At 40.0% G+C, this 18,961-nt stretch overlaps 1 protein-coding gene across 1 annotated transcript in view; it reads right to left on the reverse strand.

The window, feature by feature from the left end:
- Positions 1-1,066: 1,066 nt before the first annotated feature.
- The window catches only part of LOC126094714 (lipase 3-like), an 80,191-nt gene continuing 62,296 nt past the window's right edge, over positions 1,067-18,961 (reverse strand). Inside the window, exon 8 of the mRNA XM_049909249.1 lies at positions 1,067-1,322. Within this exon, the coding sequence (XP_049765206.1) occupies positions 1,170-1,322 (153 nt within the window). The 3' untranslated portion in view covers positions 1,067-1,169. The remainder of the gene's footprint in view (positions 1,323-18,961) is intronic.

Raw genomic sequence — 18,961 nt, forward strand, 5'->3', positions numbered from 1 at the left:
AATACTCTCTCTCAAATTCTGAAGGTGGCAGGGGTAAAATACAGAGAGTGAAAGTCTATTTACAGTTTGTACAGATCCAGATGGCAGTTATAAGAGTCGAGGGACATGAAAGGGAAGCAGTGGTTGGGAAGGGAGTGAGACAGGGTTGTGGCATCTCCCCGATGCTATTCAGTCTGTATATTGAGCAAGCAGTAAAGGAAACGAAAGAAAAGTTCGGAGTAGGTATTAAAATCCATAGAGTAGAAATAAAAACTTTGAGGTTCGCCGATGACATTGTAATTCTGTCAGAGACACAAAGGACTTGGAAGAGCAGTTGAATGGAATGTACAGTGTCTTGAAAGGAGGTTATAAGATGAACATCAACAAAATCAAAACGAGAATAATGGAATGTAGTCGAATTTGTTGAGGGAATTAGATTAGGAAATAAGACACTTAAAGTAGTAAAGGAGTTTTGCTATTTGTGGAGCAAAATAACTGATGATGGTCGAAGTAGAGAGGATATAAAATGTAGACTGGCAATGACAAGGAAAGCGTTTCTGAAGAAGAGAAATTTGTTAACATCGAGTATTGATTTAAGTGTCAGGAAGTCGTTTCTGAAAGTATTTGTATGGAGTGTAGCCATGTATGGAAGTGAAACATGGACGATAAATAGTTTAGACAAGAAGAGAATAGAAGCTTTTGAAATGTGGTGCTACAGAAGAATGCTGAAGATTAGATGGGTAGGTCACATAACTAATGAGGAGGTATTGAATAGAATTGGGGAGAAGAGGAGTTTGTAGCACTTGACTAGAAGAAGGGATCGTTTGGTAGGACATGTTCTGAGGCATCAAGGGATCACAAATTTAGTACTGGAGGGCAGCGTGGATGGTAAAAATCGTAGAGGGAGACCAAGAGATGAACACACTAAGCAAATTCAGAAGGATGTAGTGTGCAGTAGGTACTGGGAGATGAAGAAGCTTGCACAGGATAGAGTAGCATGGAGAGCTGCATTAAACCAGTCTCAGGACTGAAGACCACAACAACAACAACAACAACAACAAGAATATTCGAACGCTAGAGGTTAAGACTTTATAATATTTATTGACAACGTTGGTTACATCTTTCGACATATCTTTATTTTAACAGAGTATTTCCATCTTGATGATATGGAAGAAAACACCCGCTACAGGTCACACGTAGCGGCTCATCAGACTGACAACTTTGTTGTACACCAGGTCCCTGGCGTGGATGGCCCACATGAAGTCGAGGTGGTTAAACGTGTCCTGTGTTACGAGGAAGCGGCCGATGCAGTTTGGCAACTGCTTGTACAGTCTGTCGACGTCCTGGAACAGAGGTAATGGGATTTCAGCAAGCGCGTAAACCATGATACTGAAATGAGCGTCATAGCCTCCAGTTTTGGTCTGCTCTCAAGTTATCAGCTTCTTCTGTTGTGCAATATATATTTAAGAGTACTTCTTGTTCTGTTATAAATCAGAGGAATAAATAATGGTAAGTTGATACATACTACTATGTTCATGTATTTATCTATCACGTTCTGTGTGACCATTACATTTGGTCATAGAATGAATCAGATCGCTGATTAGAAAATTTGTATAAGAAAGATTAACAACAAATGAAAAGGTGGTTGGGTTGTTGGGGGGAGGAGACCAGACATCGAGGTCATCGGTCTCATTGGATTAGGGAAGGACGGGGAAGGAAGTCGGCCATGCTTTTCAAAAGAACTATTCCGGCATTTGCCTGGAGCGGTTTAGGGAAATCACGGAACACCTAATTCAGGATGGCCGGACGCGGGGTTGAACCGTCGTCCTCCCGAATGCGAGTCCAGTGTGCTAGCCATTGCGCCACCTCGCCCGGTAATAACAAACGAAAAGTTTGTGACGGTGTATAAGAATAAATAATACATTACTGAAAAAAATTCTAAATCTATATCTATACTCTGTGAACCACTGTGAAGTGTTTTTGAAAGATATAGCCGCCATTTTACTGTACAGCAAGTTTTATTCCACAATCTAGATTTCGGTCTTAAGCCATTATGAAGTGTTACACGTATTAAAAATCATTAAACTTGAGCAGAACACAAGTCATCGTCACAACATGTATCTTCGGTTATATAAACGAATTTTGTCAAAAGTAAATGTCCACTGTGAAGTGCATTGCAGAGGGTATGTCCCACTGTAACAGTTATTAGGGTTTCTTCCCTCCCATTCGCGTATGGGGCACGGGAAAAATGATTCTTAAAATGCCTCTGTGCGTACTATAATTAAACTTATCTTATCCTCACGATCTCTACTGGCGCGATATGTATAGGGTTGCAGTATATTTGTAGAGTCATCATTTAAAGCCTCTCCTTGAAGCTTTATAAGTAGACTTTCTCGAGACAGTTTCTGCCTGTCTTGAACACTCTGTCAGTTCAGTTCCTTCAACATCTCAGTGCCACTGCCCCGCGGGTCAAACAAACCTCTGACTATTCGTGCAGCCCTCACTGTATACGTTCAACATTCGTTGCTAGGTCTATTTGGTATTGGTCCCAAACTCTTAAAAAGTATTACAGGATGAGTTCCACAAGTAATTTTTAAGCAATCTCCTTTGGAGGCTGATTACATTTCCCTAATATTCTACCAATAAATGGAAGTCACCTAGCTGATTTACCCACCACAGAGCCTATGTGATCGTTCCACTTCATGTCCCTACCAAGCGTTACACCCTAGTATTTGTATGAGATGACCGATTCCTACTGTGACTCACAAATATTATTAGGTTGGTGCATGAGTTCGCAGCGTGTTTGTTTTGCATGTTGTTATCCCTGTTGCTATGGGTTCATTTATCGATTGACATTTTTTATTTGTAGTTCACTGTTGCTGTTTGAGTTTATATTTTGTCATTTGGAGCTAGTGGGTGAACCTGTAGACGCTAGAAAATGGAGTTAATGTCTTTACACAGAGCACGGCAGTAAAATGATTTCCTCCTCTTAAGGTGCATCGTTTTGACATTAGTGACCTTAGGGGTATGATGAAGATCGTTTAAACGCATTAATCCACAATGATACCGTCAGTGTGCTCGAGAACTGGCAAATGTGATGAACTGTAAACATTCCCATTTCGTGCGACGTTTGCATGAGATGGAGAACGTTCAAAGATAGGGTGTGTGGGTACCGCATGCTCTATGCCAAAATCACAAAAATCAGCTGGCGGCCACATGCGCGCATCTGCTTGCTTGTCATCAACTGGTTGATGAACGAGTTCTCCGCCACAAAACCATGTGAATTCTACAGTCGCGGAAATGAAAAGCCAGCGATGGCAGATTGTTGTAAAAAGTGAAGGAGATTATGTTGTTGTTGTTGTGGTCTTCAGTCTTAAGACTGGTTTGATGCAGCTCTCCATGCGATTATATTATTGGTGACTAAAGCCTCTGTCATGTGTACATGTTGTGTTTGTTAAACTTGGGGAAAAATGCTACTAATTTATGCACTAACCTAATATATTCACAGGACACTATCTCTTCTTCGGTTTGTGAAGCACACTATTTTATATTTTTGAATATTTGAAGCAAGCTCCCAGTCATTGCACCACTTTAAAATCTTATCTATGTCTAATGAATATTTGTACAGCTTCATTCATACGGTACTTCGCTTCAGATAACTGCATCCTCTGCGAAAAGTCTGAGATTACTACTATTAATATTGTCCCCAAGGTCATTAATATACAACATGAACAACAAGAGAGCCAACACAAAATGGTTCAAATGGCTCTGAGCACTATGGGACTTAACTACTGAGGTCATCAGTCCCCTAGAGCTTAGAACTACTTAAACCTAATTAACCTAAGGACATCACACACATCCATGCCCGAGGCAGGATTCGAACCCGCGACCGTAGCGGTCGTGCGGTTCCAGACAGTAGAGCCTAGAACAGCTCGGCCATCTCCGGCCGGCGAACCAACACACTTCCCTGGGCTACATTCGAAGTTAGTTCTAAACCTGTCGATGGCTTTCTATTCAAGATAAAATGCTGCGTCCTCCCTACCAATAAATCTTCAATGTAGTGACACATTTCGTCTGATACCCCATATGATCGTACTTTTGATAAAAATTCTCAACTAACGTGAGGAACTCCTGTAGAAGCTAGAAGGAGCATGCCATAAGCCACAAATCTTTTTTCTATCTAGTGTTCACTGAATGAATATTGTAGTTTCTTCTGAATGGGACAATACTGTCAACAACAAAGGCCATAATGGAAATTTGTACGGGGATTGCTGAGTTAGAATTCCGGCACCCCTGAATAACGACCTACACACAGATCACTAACTGACACCGCAGATCAGACAGAGCGCCCTTTCTTGGCTGAGAATATTCTTGGTGAGTGTACAGAATTGCCCCAAAATGTAAAACAATGAGAGATAACAGAGTGATAGTAAGGAAAGTCACCAGGCTCAAAATGGCTCTAAGCACTATGGGACTTAACTGCTGTGCTCATCAGTCCCCTAGAACTTAGAACTACTTAAACCTACCTAACCTAAAGACATCACACACATCCATGCCCGAGGCAGGATTCGAACCTGCGACCGTAGCAGTCGCGCGGTTCCAGACTGTAACGCCTACAACCGCTGGGCCACTCCGGCCGGCAAAGTCAACAGGTCCTCGTGTACCATTGTCAGAGTCAGTGGACATCATTCTTGTAGTGATGACTGCAGCATTCAGTTTCTGCACAATATTTTGAACTTTATACTTCCAAGTGAGTCTTCCATCTACTCTCAGTCCTAAGAATTTAACCGGTACAGAAGTGGTATATACTGATGGCTCTATAATCGACAGACGAACCGGTTCTGTCTACACACATTTGGGTTCAACGAACTACGATCCCTACCGAAGGGATACGGTGTATTCACTGCTGAACTGGTGGCCATCACTCGAGCCCTCAGCCATATTTGTTTCTGCACCAGTGAGACGTTCTTAATCGGCAGTGACTCCCTGAATAGTCTTCAGGTTATCGACCAGTGCTACCTTCGACACGCAGTGGTTGTGACTATCCAGGATCTTTTTTATGACCTCCACCAAGATAGATTGTCGGTCATCTTCGTCTTACCTCGGGTCACATTAGGATCCCATGGAATGAATATGCTAATCAGTTGGCCAAGTTGGTACCAGGATGCCGACTCAGGAGGTGGGGTACCGGAACTGGGCCTTCGGTCGACTGTGCGCCATCAGTTGTTGGAGGCTTGGAACACTGACTAGTGTGCCCTGGTTTCTCTAAATAAACTACGAACCGTAAAGGGCATCACGACTGTGTGGCTATCTTCCCTTCATGCTTGTCATAGGGAACATACTATTCTCTATCGGCTTCACAGTGGCCACACTTGACTAACCCACGGCCACATCCTCCGAAATAAAGTCCCGTCGCATTGTCGGTGTGGTGCCCGTCTGACGGTGGTCCACATCTTACTGGGCTGCTCTAATTTGGCCACATTACGGATAAACCTTAAACTTGCTGACATGCTACCTCTGGTGCTAGCGGACGACCCCAAAGCGGCTGATCTGGTTTTACGTTTCACCCATGAAAGTGGTTTCAACTCCTCTCTGTGACATTTAGCACATTAGCTTCGTCGGCCGCTTGAGGAATTGGAGGGGGTATCCTGTCGCCTGCTCCGATCCCAGAGGCACATGGCTGTTCTCGCTTCTGCCTTTCCCACCTTTTTAATGTTTCTCTTTCTTTTACATCTGTCGTTGGTTTACTGTCTCGTTGTCGTCGTTCTCTTTCCTGAGATTTTTCCCAGTTATCCGTATTGCTAGTTTTCTTGTGGTAATGGAGGGTATGGAAGCATCGGTCAGACACAGAGGATGAAAGGGTGCGTCTACCATCGCATGACGTGTGCTGGGGGCCTCCAACTGCTTTCTGAACTGAACAGTTCTCCCACCTTCATCCTTTTACCCCTCTCTCGTTTCTCCTTGCTTCATTATCTTGGTTTACTTAATTATAGGGTACAGTTGGTTCATCGGGATTTTTATTTTGTATCCTTCCTCTCTGGAGACTACTCTCGACTTGAGGGACAGATGACGTCTTAGTTTGGTCTCTCTAACCCTGCTTGTCCACCCATGCTAAGAATTTAAAATGCTCGTCTTCAATTATTGTTTGACCACGTTGCGGATGTAAAATTTCGCTTTTTCAAGAGTTCCATTAGTTGCTTCGCCGGTTTAACTTTTTTTTTTTGTTTCTTTTTTTTTCGAAGGCTTCTCCAGCCTGATGGTGCTTTTCAGTCTGATGTAATTATTCGTTGAGCATGTTAAATATACACTGTGAGCTGATCTGTGCAATATGGTATAGAATTTGTGCATAAGGCACAGAAGAACGGTTTCGCTACTGGTGTAAACGAAAAAGTTGGTGCATTCCTTCCCAGTATTTGTATCTTCAGCAGGCAGAAACTGCACTGACTATTGGAAACCAATTATCTTGTTCTTAGAACGATGTTGTAAAAGAGAAATTTTACAGAGTATTTCGAATATATACCGTCTTCATGAAGCATACCACTCAGCACCATTCAAGTCCGAAATAAATTTTCTTGCCACTTTTAACTAGACCGCAAAGCTACAAGTCGGCCTCTGACGTAAGAAGAATGCACAATTGTCAGGAAACCATCTCTAGACTTCAGGAAGTAGCTGATTTCCTGGTATCATTGCACACAAAGTACGACCATTTGAGCGGCTCTGCTACACTCGATGAAGTTGGAGAAATTCGAACGCCTGAACGACATTATGAAATTCAATTGTGTATTGACATAATTGATAATGTGCTGCCTGCATTAGCTAAGTGCGTAATGGGATACCAACAAGTGAGTAGTGTATTTCGAAACCTTCAACCAAGTCTTTAGCAGCAGACGAGATCTTGAACTGAATTCAAACTATCGTCAGTGCTTACCCAGACGATTTGAAGGAAAGCCTAGTTGACGGACTGGTGCGGTTTGTTGAGCTGCTCAAAACAGATGTAGCTGCTGCGACTGACAACAAAAGCTTGACCCCCTTGAACTGCAGTTTTATAAACGTTTAATATAAAATTGATTAGAATCGTATTTCCCAAATTTAGAAATAGCCTTATGCATTTAACTATCTTCGATAATCACCAGCTGCAGTGGAGAACTTTCTGTTTCAGCATTAAAGCACATTAAAAATGAGACAAGAAGTCTAAACAAGTCAAGGATTTGGCCACGATTTTGTCAAAGGCGGTGGGCGGGACAGGGGGAGGAGTGTGGTCCGATTTGTTGAAGAAGACCCGAAAAAACTCATGTTATTCATTTATTCTGAAAATTTCCATAATGAATGGTATAAGCCCTTTTATTTGACAATGATTTGTGAGTTTTCACCAAATAGAGACATAATCTGGTTACTTAGGAGTGCTGGTTACTTAGGAATGCCACTTAGGAGTGGTTCGACAAACCACTAAGAAGCAATCATGTTCCAATTCCTCTTCACCCTTAAACGTCATTTTACACTCATCTTCTTTCAGTCTGGATTTGAGCTGAGAAAGTGATCAGGAATGGACAAATGTAAATTTTTCGGGAGAGCGTGATTATTACCTACAGGGCTTTGGAATAAAGGGAGCTCTGTTCGACAGAGAACCTAAAACAATTTTTGGTGGAGAAGATACAAAAAAATCTTGAATCATTCAACCTTACACTTTCCCAGATTTCCTAATTTAAGTAGACATCTGTCACTTTTTGCAATTTAGAAAGATCATTTTCTGCATTAAAAAATATTTCGTTAGGCAAATGAAAGAGACTGAATGAGGAGAACTTGTACTATTATTTATTTATTCTGCGGCTTTTAGCGCCGTGAGTCTCTGAAGATATGTTCAGCTCGCCTTCAATGTAGCTCTTTTCATCTAAGTAGAGTAGCCGCATCTTTAAGGAAACTGGGATCAGTCAGGAAAGAAAGGAATTAGGAAGGAATTGGCTTTGGCCTATGGTAGGGCACGGACCTCGGCATTTGCCTAAACTGAAAATGGAAAACCACAGAAAGCCATTTTCAAGGTCGCTGAAGGATGGTTTCAAACCATCTCCCCTCCCGAATCCAGGGACTGCTAGCTCAGCGGCTCAACGTGCAGGGCTGCCCCACTCAGTAGAGAATCTGGAAAAACTGGTTGTTGTACATTATTTTAAAATAAAATTAAGTGCTTCGCAGTAAAAGTTGAATTCTGACGCTGCATGTTTTTTTCTTTAATTTTCATTGCTTAGTCATTTGATAGTGCTTGAATGCACACATATTTAAGATCGAATAGTGCATTTATTATAATATTACAAGAGCGTAAATACATTTTCGACGTGGGGGGGGGGGGGGGGGGGGAATACAGGGCGCAGTTGATTCGGACACATTTAAGCAGCCCGCTGAAAATACCTTTTAGAAAAGAACGAACTGTAGAATGTGCTGTCACCACGCACCCCTTCCGCTCGCCCCAAACCCCGCGCCATCTTTCCGTATCGGAAATGGTTTTCATAACTGAGTACCGCCTAGGTCACCAGATCGGCGATATTTTGCCATTTGAGCTACTAATGATAGAATATTTAGCAATGTTTTTAAGGAAATGCAGTTATCGACGTTTGGGTGATATTTTTGTTGATCAACGCGATTTTTGGGCGACGCAGGCAATTCCAAGTGTATTTCTATGCATTGATTTTAATTTAATATTATTATTTTAACGTCATGATATTTATGTGTTAATGTTATGATATTTACCGCTCCGCTGCCTTGTGAAACACCGAAATATTGCAACCCCAAAGCTCCACCACTCTCCAAATCATTACTCCAGTGCATAGATTAAACTGCTATAGATAGGTAATTAGGTTACTATAACTGTGGGTACATTTTTTAACTTAAGGCTAGCGGACAACTGAAAACCGGTTTTCCTCTTCTTCCTCATTCTGGAAACATCCTCCAGGCTGTGGCTAAGCCATGTCTCCGCAATATCCTTTCTTTTAGGAGTGCTAGTTCTGCAGGGTTCGCAGGAGAGCTTCTGTAAAGTTTGGAAGATAGGAGACGAGGTACTGGCAGAAGTAAAGCTGTGGGGACGGGGCTTGAGTCGCTCAGTTGGTAGAGCACTTCCCCGCGAAAGGCAAAGGTCCCGAGTTCGAGTCTCGGTCCAGCACACAGTTTTAAACTGCCAATAAGTTTACCTTCTTTCTTGTTACAAACTTATCCATGATCAGAAATTGTACCACAACCGCAGACAGTACAAGACCAATAAATGGCTGCACTTACATTAAATTCAACTGCAAGTAAGAACTGAACTGATTAACAAAACAACTGAGCTCAAGTGAGGCAAAAAACTGACAGTAGTTGTTCTTGGCTAAAATAGGGATAGGCGGCAGCCATTAGTACTATGGGTATATAGATCATTTAAATCTGTCGCTGGTTTTGTTGTCTATCGATAGTGCGTATCCCAAATTAAAGTATCTTTCAAATTCACTAGGTCTTGCGTAATTTCATTTAAGTGTTGCGGGGGTGGGGGGGGGGAGGGGGAATTCGGATCGTCCTTGAACGAATTCACCTTACTGAACATAGAAACTGATTTGCTTAGAGACACTGATTTGACTAGTGTTATCTCTAAATCTGCCCAAATTAAATCGAGATAAGTTATTTCGGAATGTGCTGTTTAATTTTATATCCTAAAGTTTGAGGCCTAAAGCAAACTAACGTCCTCTTCTTAGCAATCTGACTCAATCTGGCACTGCTACTCGTGGTTTCAACAAGATGGCGCTGCTGCGCAAACAGCTAACAACGTTATGGGCCTTCTTGAAGGATTTTTGGAGAACCTATGGCCACTTCGTCCAATGGGCCTTATTCCACCAGACGTTTTTATTTGTGGAAGCAGCAAAATCTATAGTCTAACGCAATAGGCCAAGAGCCGACCGGAGTGGCCGTGCGGCTCTAGGCGCTGCAGTCTGGAGCCGGACGACCGCTACGGTCGCGGGTTCGAATCCTGCCTCGGGCAATGGATGTATGTGATGTCCTTAGGTTACTTAGGTTTAATTAGTTCTAAGTTCTAGGCGACTGATGACCTCAGAAGTTAAGTCGCATAGTGCTCAGAGCCATTTGAACCATTTAGCCAATAGGCCAAGAACTCTTTGTGAACTGAAAACTGAAATAACTGCGCTCGTGAGATACATATCTCAATCAGATCAATAAAATTAAGCGTGTTGGGACTTGCATAGCGTTACCTCCAACATATGTTGTAACTGCATAGCAACTTCCCTGATGCCTCGTATAAGCAGCTATCATAAGTAAAACAATTATTTTATTATAAATTGACTTCAGATTTCTGTACATTCCCTTCTCAGTTACTATAAAAGTTAAAATGATGTTTCATATGACCATTACTGTCGACCAGAATTTATATCTATGATTCTAAGTATTCTGATAAATTACAGAAGGGGCTAATAAAGTGTTTTTACTTTGTTGTACAACATGTATTTCCAGTTTACTGTTTGTTGTAAATCAGCCACCTATTGCAGACTTCTGCGCCAGAACAGACAGGGACGCATATGTTACATGGGAATTATTTTTACGGCTGATATTGTGATTATGGTTTTGACAGTTCATTTTGAAGTCAGTCTTACTTTGAACCACAAAACCACCATGGAGTAGGGCTTGTATATTTTGGCACATAATTGTAAGAAACCCAAGGTTCCAGAAGAGGGTTCTGCAAGATTTTCGGGTAAAAACTTTGCACGATAGTCTTACTACATGCTTCCGTAGAATAAATACTCTTTTGACCTTAGCTTAGCTGTTCCTAAAGATAGAACTGACTGTGAGTCAAAGTATGTAAAGTAAGCCTGCAGTCCTCATTGCAAGTCAATACAGTGAGGCATACTCGTATCTCTGAGTAAAATGCAGGCAGGATTGAGCCTTGTGATTGTTTTCAGTGCGCTAGTGCCAATTCAGTTTGTTATCTATATAGACGCCAACTTCACGCATGTCATCCAGGGTATGCTCATTGATTTCTACTTCAGCTACCTGTACATCATTTATTTGTTTCGGATTGGACGATATTAATATCTGTAAGAGTTAAGCTGTCTGCTTCGAACTAGTTGTGAGCCTGTTCCATCAGTCTGCCGGCTGAATCTTATACGGCGAAAGATATATACACAGAGTAAATTAATTCAAGTTTTGTACGAAAATGTTATATTGAACCAGAGATGGTTAAATGTAGTATCGATTTTATAGTAGCGTCGCTGCTCAACAGCGAACGCTCATTCAAGATTTTATGGGTAATGTGTTAGAGTAACTTTAGATCGAGAGGTGTATGGAGGACTCTCAAGTGTAAAGACATGTTGTATCTGATAGGTGCTGGATATATACTTACTCGCTACAGGCAGCAATGATTTTTTTATTTGCAGGATACTATAATATCTGTTAACAGTAAACTTGCTAACTTGCATGTTTAACAGGAAACAACCAATTATAAACGTAAGGGTAACATCCTTATACTTCAAACTCATTTATATACCGTCACCAATCAATTCTTTTTCAGACAGCAACATGAGTATTATAGCAATACCAAGCAAGACATATGCTAACGATTTTCTATGTATGCTAGATATAGGTTTCAATTTGATTACGTAATATTTTATGAAGTGATAATAATGAAGAGACAATAATAATAATGATTTTATGTGAATGATAAGATAAAGAAAAGTTATGACATAGAGGTCACAATGATAATGAGAAATGCTGGCCGGCCGAAGTGGCCGAGCGGTTCTAGGCGCTTCAGTCTGGAACCGCGCGACCGCTACGGTCGCAGGTTCGAATCCTGCCTCGGGCATGGATGTGTGTGCTGTCCTTAGGTTAGTTAGGTTTAAGTATTTGTAAGTTCTACGGGACTGATGACCTCAGATGTTAAGTCCCATAGTGCTCAGAGCCATTTGAGAAATGCTTTATGATAATTTGAAGTTATGAAAGCACATTAATAGAGGTACAGATATTATCTTTTTAACTATTGTAGAAGAACATGACATTACTTGGCACACACATACAGGGTGTCCCATTTATCTTGACCACCCTAAATTACTGTTTGTCCAGATGCAAATTAAAAAATGTTTCAAGAAAATGTTCTTTAGGCGTCAGGGGGACATCAATCAGCATTCGTTGTAGCTATTTTTTTTACAAATATATGAACAATTGTATGACTTTTTAAAATTGCACCCTGTATTTTTTATACGGTAACTCATTTCCTCTCCTCAAGACCTATTCAAAAATGTATCACAGTGTACCATTCACTGAAACACAAAGTTATTAATTACATAACACAACACTGACGTCGACGCTCCCAGCGCTTAGTGCAGGTGCTGGGGGTAATGGAACACATTCACGCGCTGACATTGACAGAGGACAAATGTAAACATAAGTAGAATGCACACTCGTCATTCCGTCAACCATCGTCAGTTGGAGAGTTGTGTGAGTAGAATGTACACCAACGAAGAGAAGGTAGAAACGCTACTCATCTATGGGGAATGTAAGTTAGTAGAACAGCAATTGCCATACTGTTTTCTTATGTATGGGTACATTTAGTACAGTAGTTTAGTCCTTTTAAATACTGTTGTGTAGAGTAGGCATACAGTAAAGGCTGTCCGTCCTATAAACTGCATCGATATAACGTTTCTTTTATTGTTGTTGTTGTTGATGGAAGGCGAAATGCTGCGCAGGCGGTGGAACTGTACAGAGGGCGATATCCTGACAAGAACCCAACTTCCAGACGGATGTTTTCTCGTCTTGTTGGGACGCTCAAGGAAACGGGAAGTTTCAACCCACGACAACGCAATCGTCGTAGCACTCGCACAGACGAAGCTGCCGAATTTACTGTTCACCGCTTCCAATGCTATGAATCCACATGTGAGCAAACGACAGCTTGAACACGAGATTGGCATTCCTAAAACCAATGTACATCATATTACCCGTCACCTGTTCCATCCTTACCATGTACACCTACATCAAGAATTTCATGGGAATGATTTCCAGAATCGGGTACAGTCTGTCAGTGGGTACAACAGCAAATCCTCGCCAACCTGAACTTCTTCTCTACTGTTCTATTTACCGATGACTGTTCCTTCTCAAACAAAGGACAGGTAAATACAAGGAACATGCATTATTGATCCAGCGACAAACCACGATGGCTTAGACAGAAACAGAACGCTTATCTGGTATCAACACGATGGATGTCCAGCACATAATGCCTTGCGTGCATGTCGTGTTCTGAACCGAAGGTATCCTGCCAGATGGATTGGTCGAGGAGGAACAGTTACTTGGCCTGCTAGGTCTCCTGATTTAAATCCTCTGGACTCTTTTTCCTTTGGGGACGCATTAAAGACGTTGTCTATCGCGATATTCCAACAACTCCAGAGGACATGCAGGAACGTTTCGTGCTTGCTTGTAATTCTCTTCAGCAGGTAACACTGGAAGCAGTATATAATTCTTTCATTCAACAATTCCACCAGTGTATCGGTGTCCAGGTTCAGTACTTTGAGCACCTTTGAATGTTCTGCTCCTGGGCAATGGTACAGGTGAGTCAAAGTCAATTTTGTGTTTTTACTTGGTTTTCAGTTATTTTACGACAATTCCAGCAAGTGGACGAGTTTGTGACATTTAAAAAAGTCATACTGTATTACTTCATGTATCACAAAAAAAAGATTTGCTTTTGAGTGGCAGAGTATTCACGCATGCCCCGCTTGATACACTGCATTTTTCTGAATTAACGATTCTTTTACATGATATTACACTGACTTTTAGCACCTGCTGATATTCCTTTTGTTTGCATGAACTATGCCATTAACAATTCCAGTATAACAATTTTGTCATATTTTACAGGTACAACGAGCCATTTCCAATCGCCCCTTTTTTTTCTTTTGTATGATTTCCAATCTACGCTTATGCTATATGCTTCTAGTTGTTAAGCCACTCTAATTTCTTTAACATTTTCATCTCTATGTTAGAATAGTTTTGTGATCACACATTTTTATCTCGCTTTATTTTGACTGACTAGTTTGACGATTATGGACGATAATGATTTTCTTTTGCAACAAAAGTGTACTTTCCATTGCCTTATTACCACTTTTCCCAGTAGTTACGCACATTCCTTACATCTGCTATTATTATTTTATTTTCACTTCCCTGTACGAGATATATTACTTACGTATAGTCAATATTTGCAACAAATACCAGTTTCAAATCTGATTTAATATAGAGGTATTCTGTTATACTGCTCTTTCTTACGAGCTCTGACAGCATATAGACTGATTAATTATGAACTATGAGTCTAAAACGTTCTCTATGTGCCATATTGATAGATAATGAACTATGATCACAAAATTATCACTTATATATTGATGGCGCTGCCATAAATAATGCAATTGTTACCTGCATAAGTTTAGGATTTTATATTAATGTCCACTACTGTCATGCTTTGCAATCTTACAAGCATTTAATGGCTCTTTAAGTCCCATTTTCTCTTTATGCTATTGTTCTTCTCTACCTTATCCACTGAGATGGTGATGATATGTACAGTTATTTATTACAATATCCGCTGAGATGGTGATGATATGTACAGTTATTTACTACAATATAAATATATGCAAGCTTACTGATTCGACGATAATTACAAATGAGAGAACTATAATGGCAACATTCATTGCGCTCACAACTGTTCTAGGGAGCACTTAATATATACCGGTAACTGGCTGACTTGTCATTGGGTACCATATCTACCGCTGCCACCAATGAGTCTCCTCAGTGTCAAATCTTACTACTTTGACATACCTAGTGACGTTCAGAACAATATTCAGCATAACATGACATAAAAATATAATCCTCTGATGAAGAAATACGAACCGTTGTCTATGGATCCTCGATTTGCAGACCATCTGGACTGTAACTTTACCTCAACTTTGACTTTATCCTTGCCTTTTTCACTCTTTACTTTCTATTTTATACTCATGATATAGCTACACTATGCTTTGTGTAGCAATGCCTATGATTAGTCATAACTGTGGAAATGAGCGTCATACTTGGTCTCACACACTAGTGCACATAAGCATTACATTTCTTAACAAGTTTTTAAATACTTAGTAATGTTTTTCTATAACTCTGTATTCTGTAACTCAGTTTGTTTTGATTCCCATGTACATTGTGAAGATCAAGTTGCTCATACTATTGTGTTTTTCTTAGATATCAGGCTACATTTCAAAGTTTCATTGTGCACATGAACACTATCATATCTCACTGTTTGTACATTCATGATTCCTAACCACAGATGCTACATGGTTAACGAAAATGCTTCACAAATTACCCATGATACTTTTATACTATTCAAGGAGCCAGATGCTCACAAAGATTTGTATTTCTTTATTAATTATCTATTTTACGCTACATTCCTGAACTATTATCAGCCTATATTTATGTAATGCTAAGAATTTGTTGTGTTATTATGGTCAATTGCCGTAACAATCCTGCCAAATTCTTCAGAAGGAGGCAGCGAACTTATGAAAGGTATATACAGAAGGTAAATTAATTCAAGTTCTGTAAGAAAATATTATATTGAACCAAAGATGGTCAAATGTAGTATCGATTGCGTAGTACGTCGCTATTCAACAGCGATCGCTGATTCAAGGTGTTATGGGTAATGTGTTAGAGTAACTTTAGATCGAGAGATGAATGGAGAATTCTCGAGTGTCAAGACGTGCTGGATATATACTTACTCACTACAGGCAGTAATGATTTTTTTATTTCAAGATACTATGATGTTTACTAACTGTAAAAGGAATCTCAACAGAAGTTCAAAATAATTAAGGTAAAGAAAATTGTTTTGTTACTAATGGAATGCGTATTCATCAGTGATGATTGAGACAATGTATAGCACTTACATCCAATGATTTCGTAAATCTGATTGTTAATGTTATATCAGTTTATCGAGTGTGTTAATTGTGAGCATTATTAATTTTCAATGAGTCAAAATACAAGTTTTAAAGTTAGTGCCATATTTTTACTTATCTGAAGTCAATACTAGTTCCCAGATCCATATCATTTTTGGTTAACTATTTTTCTCAAGAAGTTATTGTCTCATTCTTATTCGATTTAATTAAAATGTACGCTACGTAACAGCCTTGCACAAAAGCTGTTCGCTAACTATATAATTTAAAGTACTAGCAGAGAGCAGTGCGAAAAGTGTCACCATTGCGAATATAAAGGTACGAAATTTTGTTGTGTAAAGGATAGCATTCATTAAGCACAGGGACCATTTTTTTTTCAAATTGATGAAGTTTTATTACCAGGGGCAATTTCAAAACAATAGTATCGCACCAGATTCAGTTTTTGGTGTTACGTAAATTCATGCAGTTTTGGTTTGGTATAAAGTTAATGACAGTTTACACTCTCGCAGCTTAATTACATTTACATTCTATCAGAAAAGTTCAGTAGAGGACAAATCTCATAAGCGACGAGACAAAATACACATTCAGATGCCATTCCCATTCTAAGAGTTGTGTTTCAGACTACTGTCAGTTAACGTAATTTCAATCAGACTTCCAACGTACATGTTTCAATGGATGCTTTTGGAGCCTTTCATCAATATATAATTGCGCCATCAGCAGAAGTCATAATCTATGAAGAATTCGCTAATGCTTCTAGTAAATCATTTATGTACCCTCCTTCTTTTTCGAAGGTCAGTTAAGATTTTTGTAGCTCTGTCTCGAATTTTTTCAGAGGTAATTCCAAACGCATGTTTCTCTCCGGTTTAACAATTCTCAAACGATTTATCCTGGGGCCCCGTATTAGGGGGTGAGGGGGAAGGGGGGGGGGGGGTTGGCAAACCGGGTTATCTGCCCCTGGCGACAATTTAAGGGTGCGCCAAATTCATATTCCTGAAGAAAACACTGTTGTTTCACGAAGCACCTAGCATCCAACGCACATTGGTCTTCCCATTATTCATATAATTTCGAAACATATCCCTGTCGGTTTCTGAAAATTTTTGAACTATTCTAAGTTGATTTCTGAGCGAATTGTAAGTTGATTTCTGAATGCGTACATAGTGCACTTGATGTCTCTGACAGGGGAATCTCCGTGGCATCAAGAAATAAAGAACTTCCCTGCAGACAAAAGGGTCAGGGGCTATACGACCTGAACCAGATAAACCTGAACGAACGAAAAATCGCTGTTTCTTATGTAGTTGATTGGGTTTGCGAATGATAAGCGTTGTTATAATTATTAGCGAAAGCCATAGGTTCAGCTACCAGAGTAGAAACAAACGATAACAGGAATAAAAGATAAGAAAGATTACATATAATCTTCGCAATATATTCAGGAAAATGAAATTTTGACAGAAAATTTTTGTCAGATCGCTTCACTCCTAAGGGTCAATTGTACAGTGCCCGGTTAGCATCCGCATGAGTTCTATTCGCGGAATAGCGGTGATCCCGGCAGGGTTCGTGAAGTTAGCCAGAGAATAAGTTTTGACAATGGCAGGAATAGTGATGACAAGATTGTTTGTTAGAACGAGGAAGGAGAAAAAAACAGGGACATCATACAAACTATATGGAAGAACACGATGATGCCAAATTTACATAAAAATTTCGCACTACTACTTTTCGATTTCATGCCTGAGAAACTGGAGCTTATGAATGAAATGTGAAACTATTTCCTAACATAAAACTTTTTGCTTGTAATATGCCTAATAGGCATGTGATACTGATACTTCGTGAATTATATTCTGTCGTTTTATTTATGTAAATGAGGTAGATAAAAATGACGTCCGCAGCTCGTGGTCGTGCAGTAGCGTTCTCGCTTCCCGCGCCCGGGTTCCCGGGTTCGATTCCCGGCGGGGTCAGGGATTTTCTCTGCCTCGTGATGACTGGGTGTTGTGTGATGTCCTTAGGTTAGTTAGGTTCTAAGTTCTAGGGGACTGATGACCATAGAAGTTAAGTCCCATAGTGCTCAGAGCCATAAAAATGACCGCTTGTGCCAAAACAGTCTCGCTGCATATTATAAAGGCTTATTTCGTTTTATGTAGCAGACGGAAAAAAATGGTCATAATGAAATCGAGAAACCGCATCACTCTTGTGTACTATTGGTATTAACAGCTTTTTCAGTATTAGACAATGACTTATTTCGTGTAGCAAAACGTTTGACGAGCTTTGATGCAGTAACAGATTCTTTCGCAAAAAGGAAAGCATGACGTAAAGGCTGTAGCAAGTTTAGAGAGAAAAAAATGCTGGGACCTAAGAACTGAAGAAATGTGTACTGTCTTGCTTGTCTCTTATCTTTTCTGGTTTTATGTTTCCTATACTTAATTTTATAACACACAGAAGATAAAGTTATTAGATAATAGGCAAGAGAGAGTGCGAATTTTTTGAAGACTTGTTATTCTACCGGTCACAAATAATACCACCTAGTATTAATTATAAGTCCTTTTTTTAAGGGCTGTAGGATGTCAAACCAGCCGATTGGGATTAGGCACCAAAGGACATTTTAATTTCCACTGTCCTTAATAGAAATTTGATGGCTTCCATTACAAAACATACATGTTTGAATTCCACAGAGCGAAATGCAGTGACATGCAATAGAAGAATGGTGTGTGAAGAGGTGTGGCCCTGCTCTTTGGCACACGTAACACCAAATAACTTGTCTTACATTTCCTCAAGCATATATGTTCTATACATCAAACTCTTCAGAAACATGTGCGCTAGAAAATGAACACTTTTTGAAAAATCGATTTTTTTTAACTTTTGATGTCCTACTTCAAACGCTCAATGGTGGCACTATCAAGTTTTTGCGCCAGTTCGGAAATATCGTAGATCAAGGACTGCTCAATTACATATTTATTTCACCTATATCGATATATTTTATTACTAGTTTTATTTCAGTTGGGGAAACTTTTTGTCAAAGAGTTTGTACTCTTAATAATGATTACCCACTTACATTGTTGCGCACAAGGCAC

Source organism: Schistocerca cancellata, chromosome 8 (assembly GCF_023864275.1).
Source record: "Schistocerca cancellata isolate TAMUIC-IGC-003103 chromosome 8, iqSchCanc2.1, whole genome shotgun sequence".
Taxonomy (NCBI): Eukaryota; Metazoa; Arthropoda; class Insecta; order Orthoptera; family Acrididae; genus Schistocerca; species Schistocerca cancellata.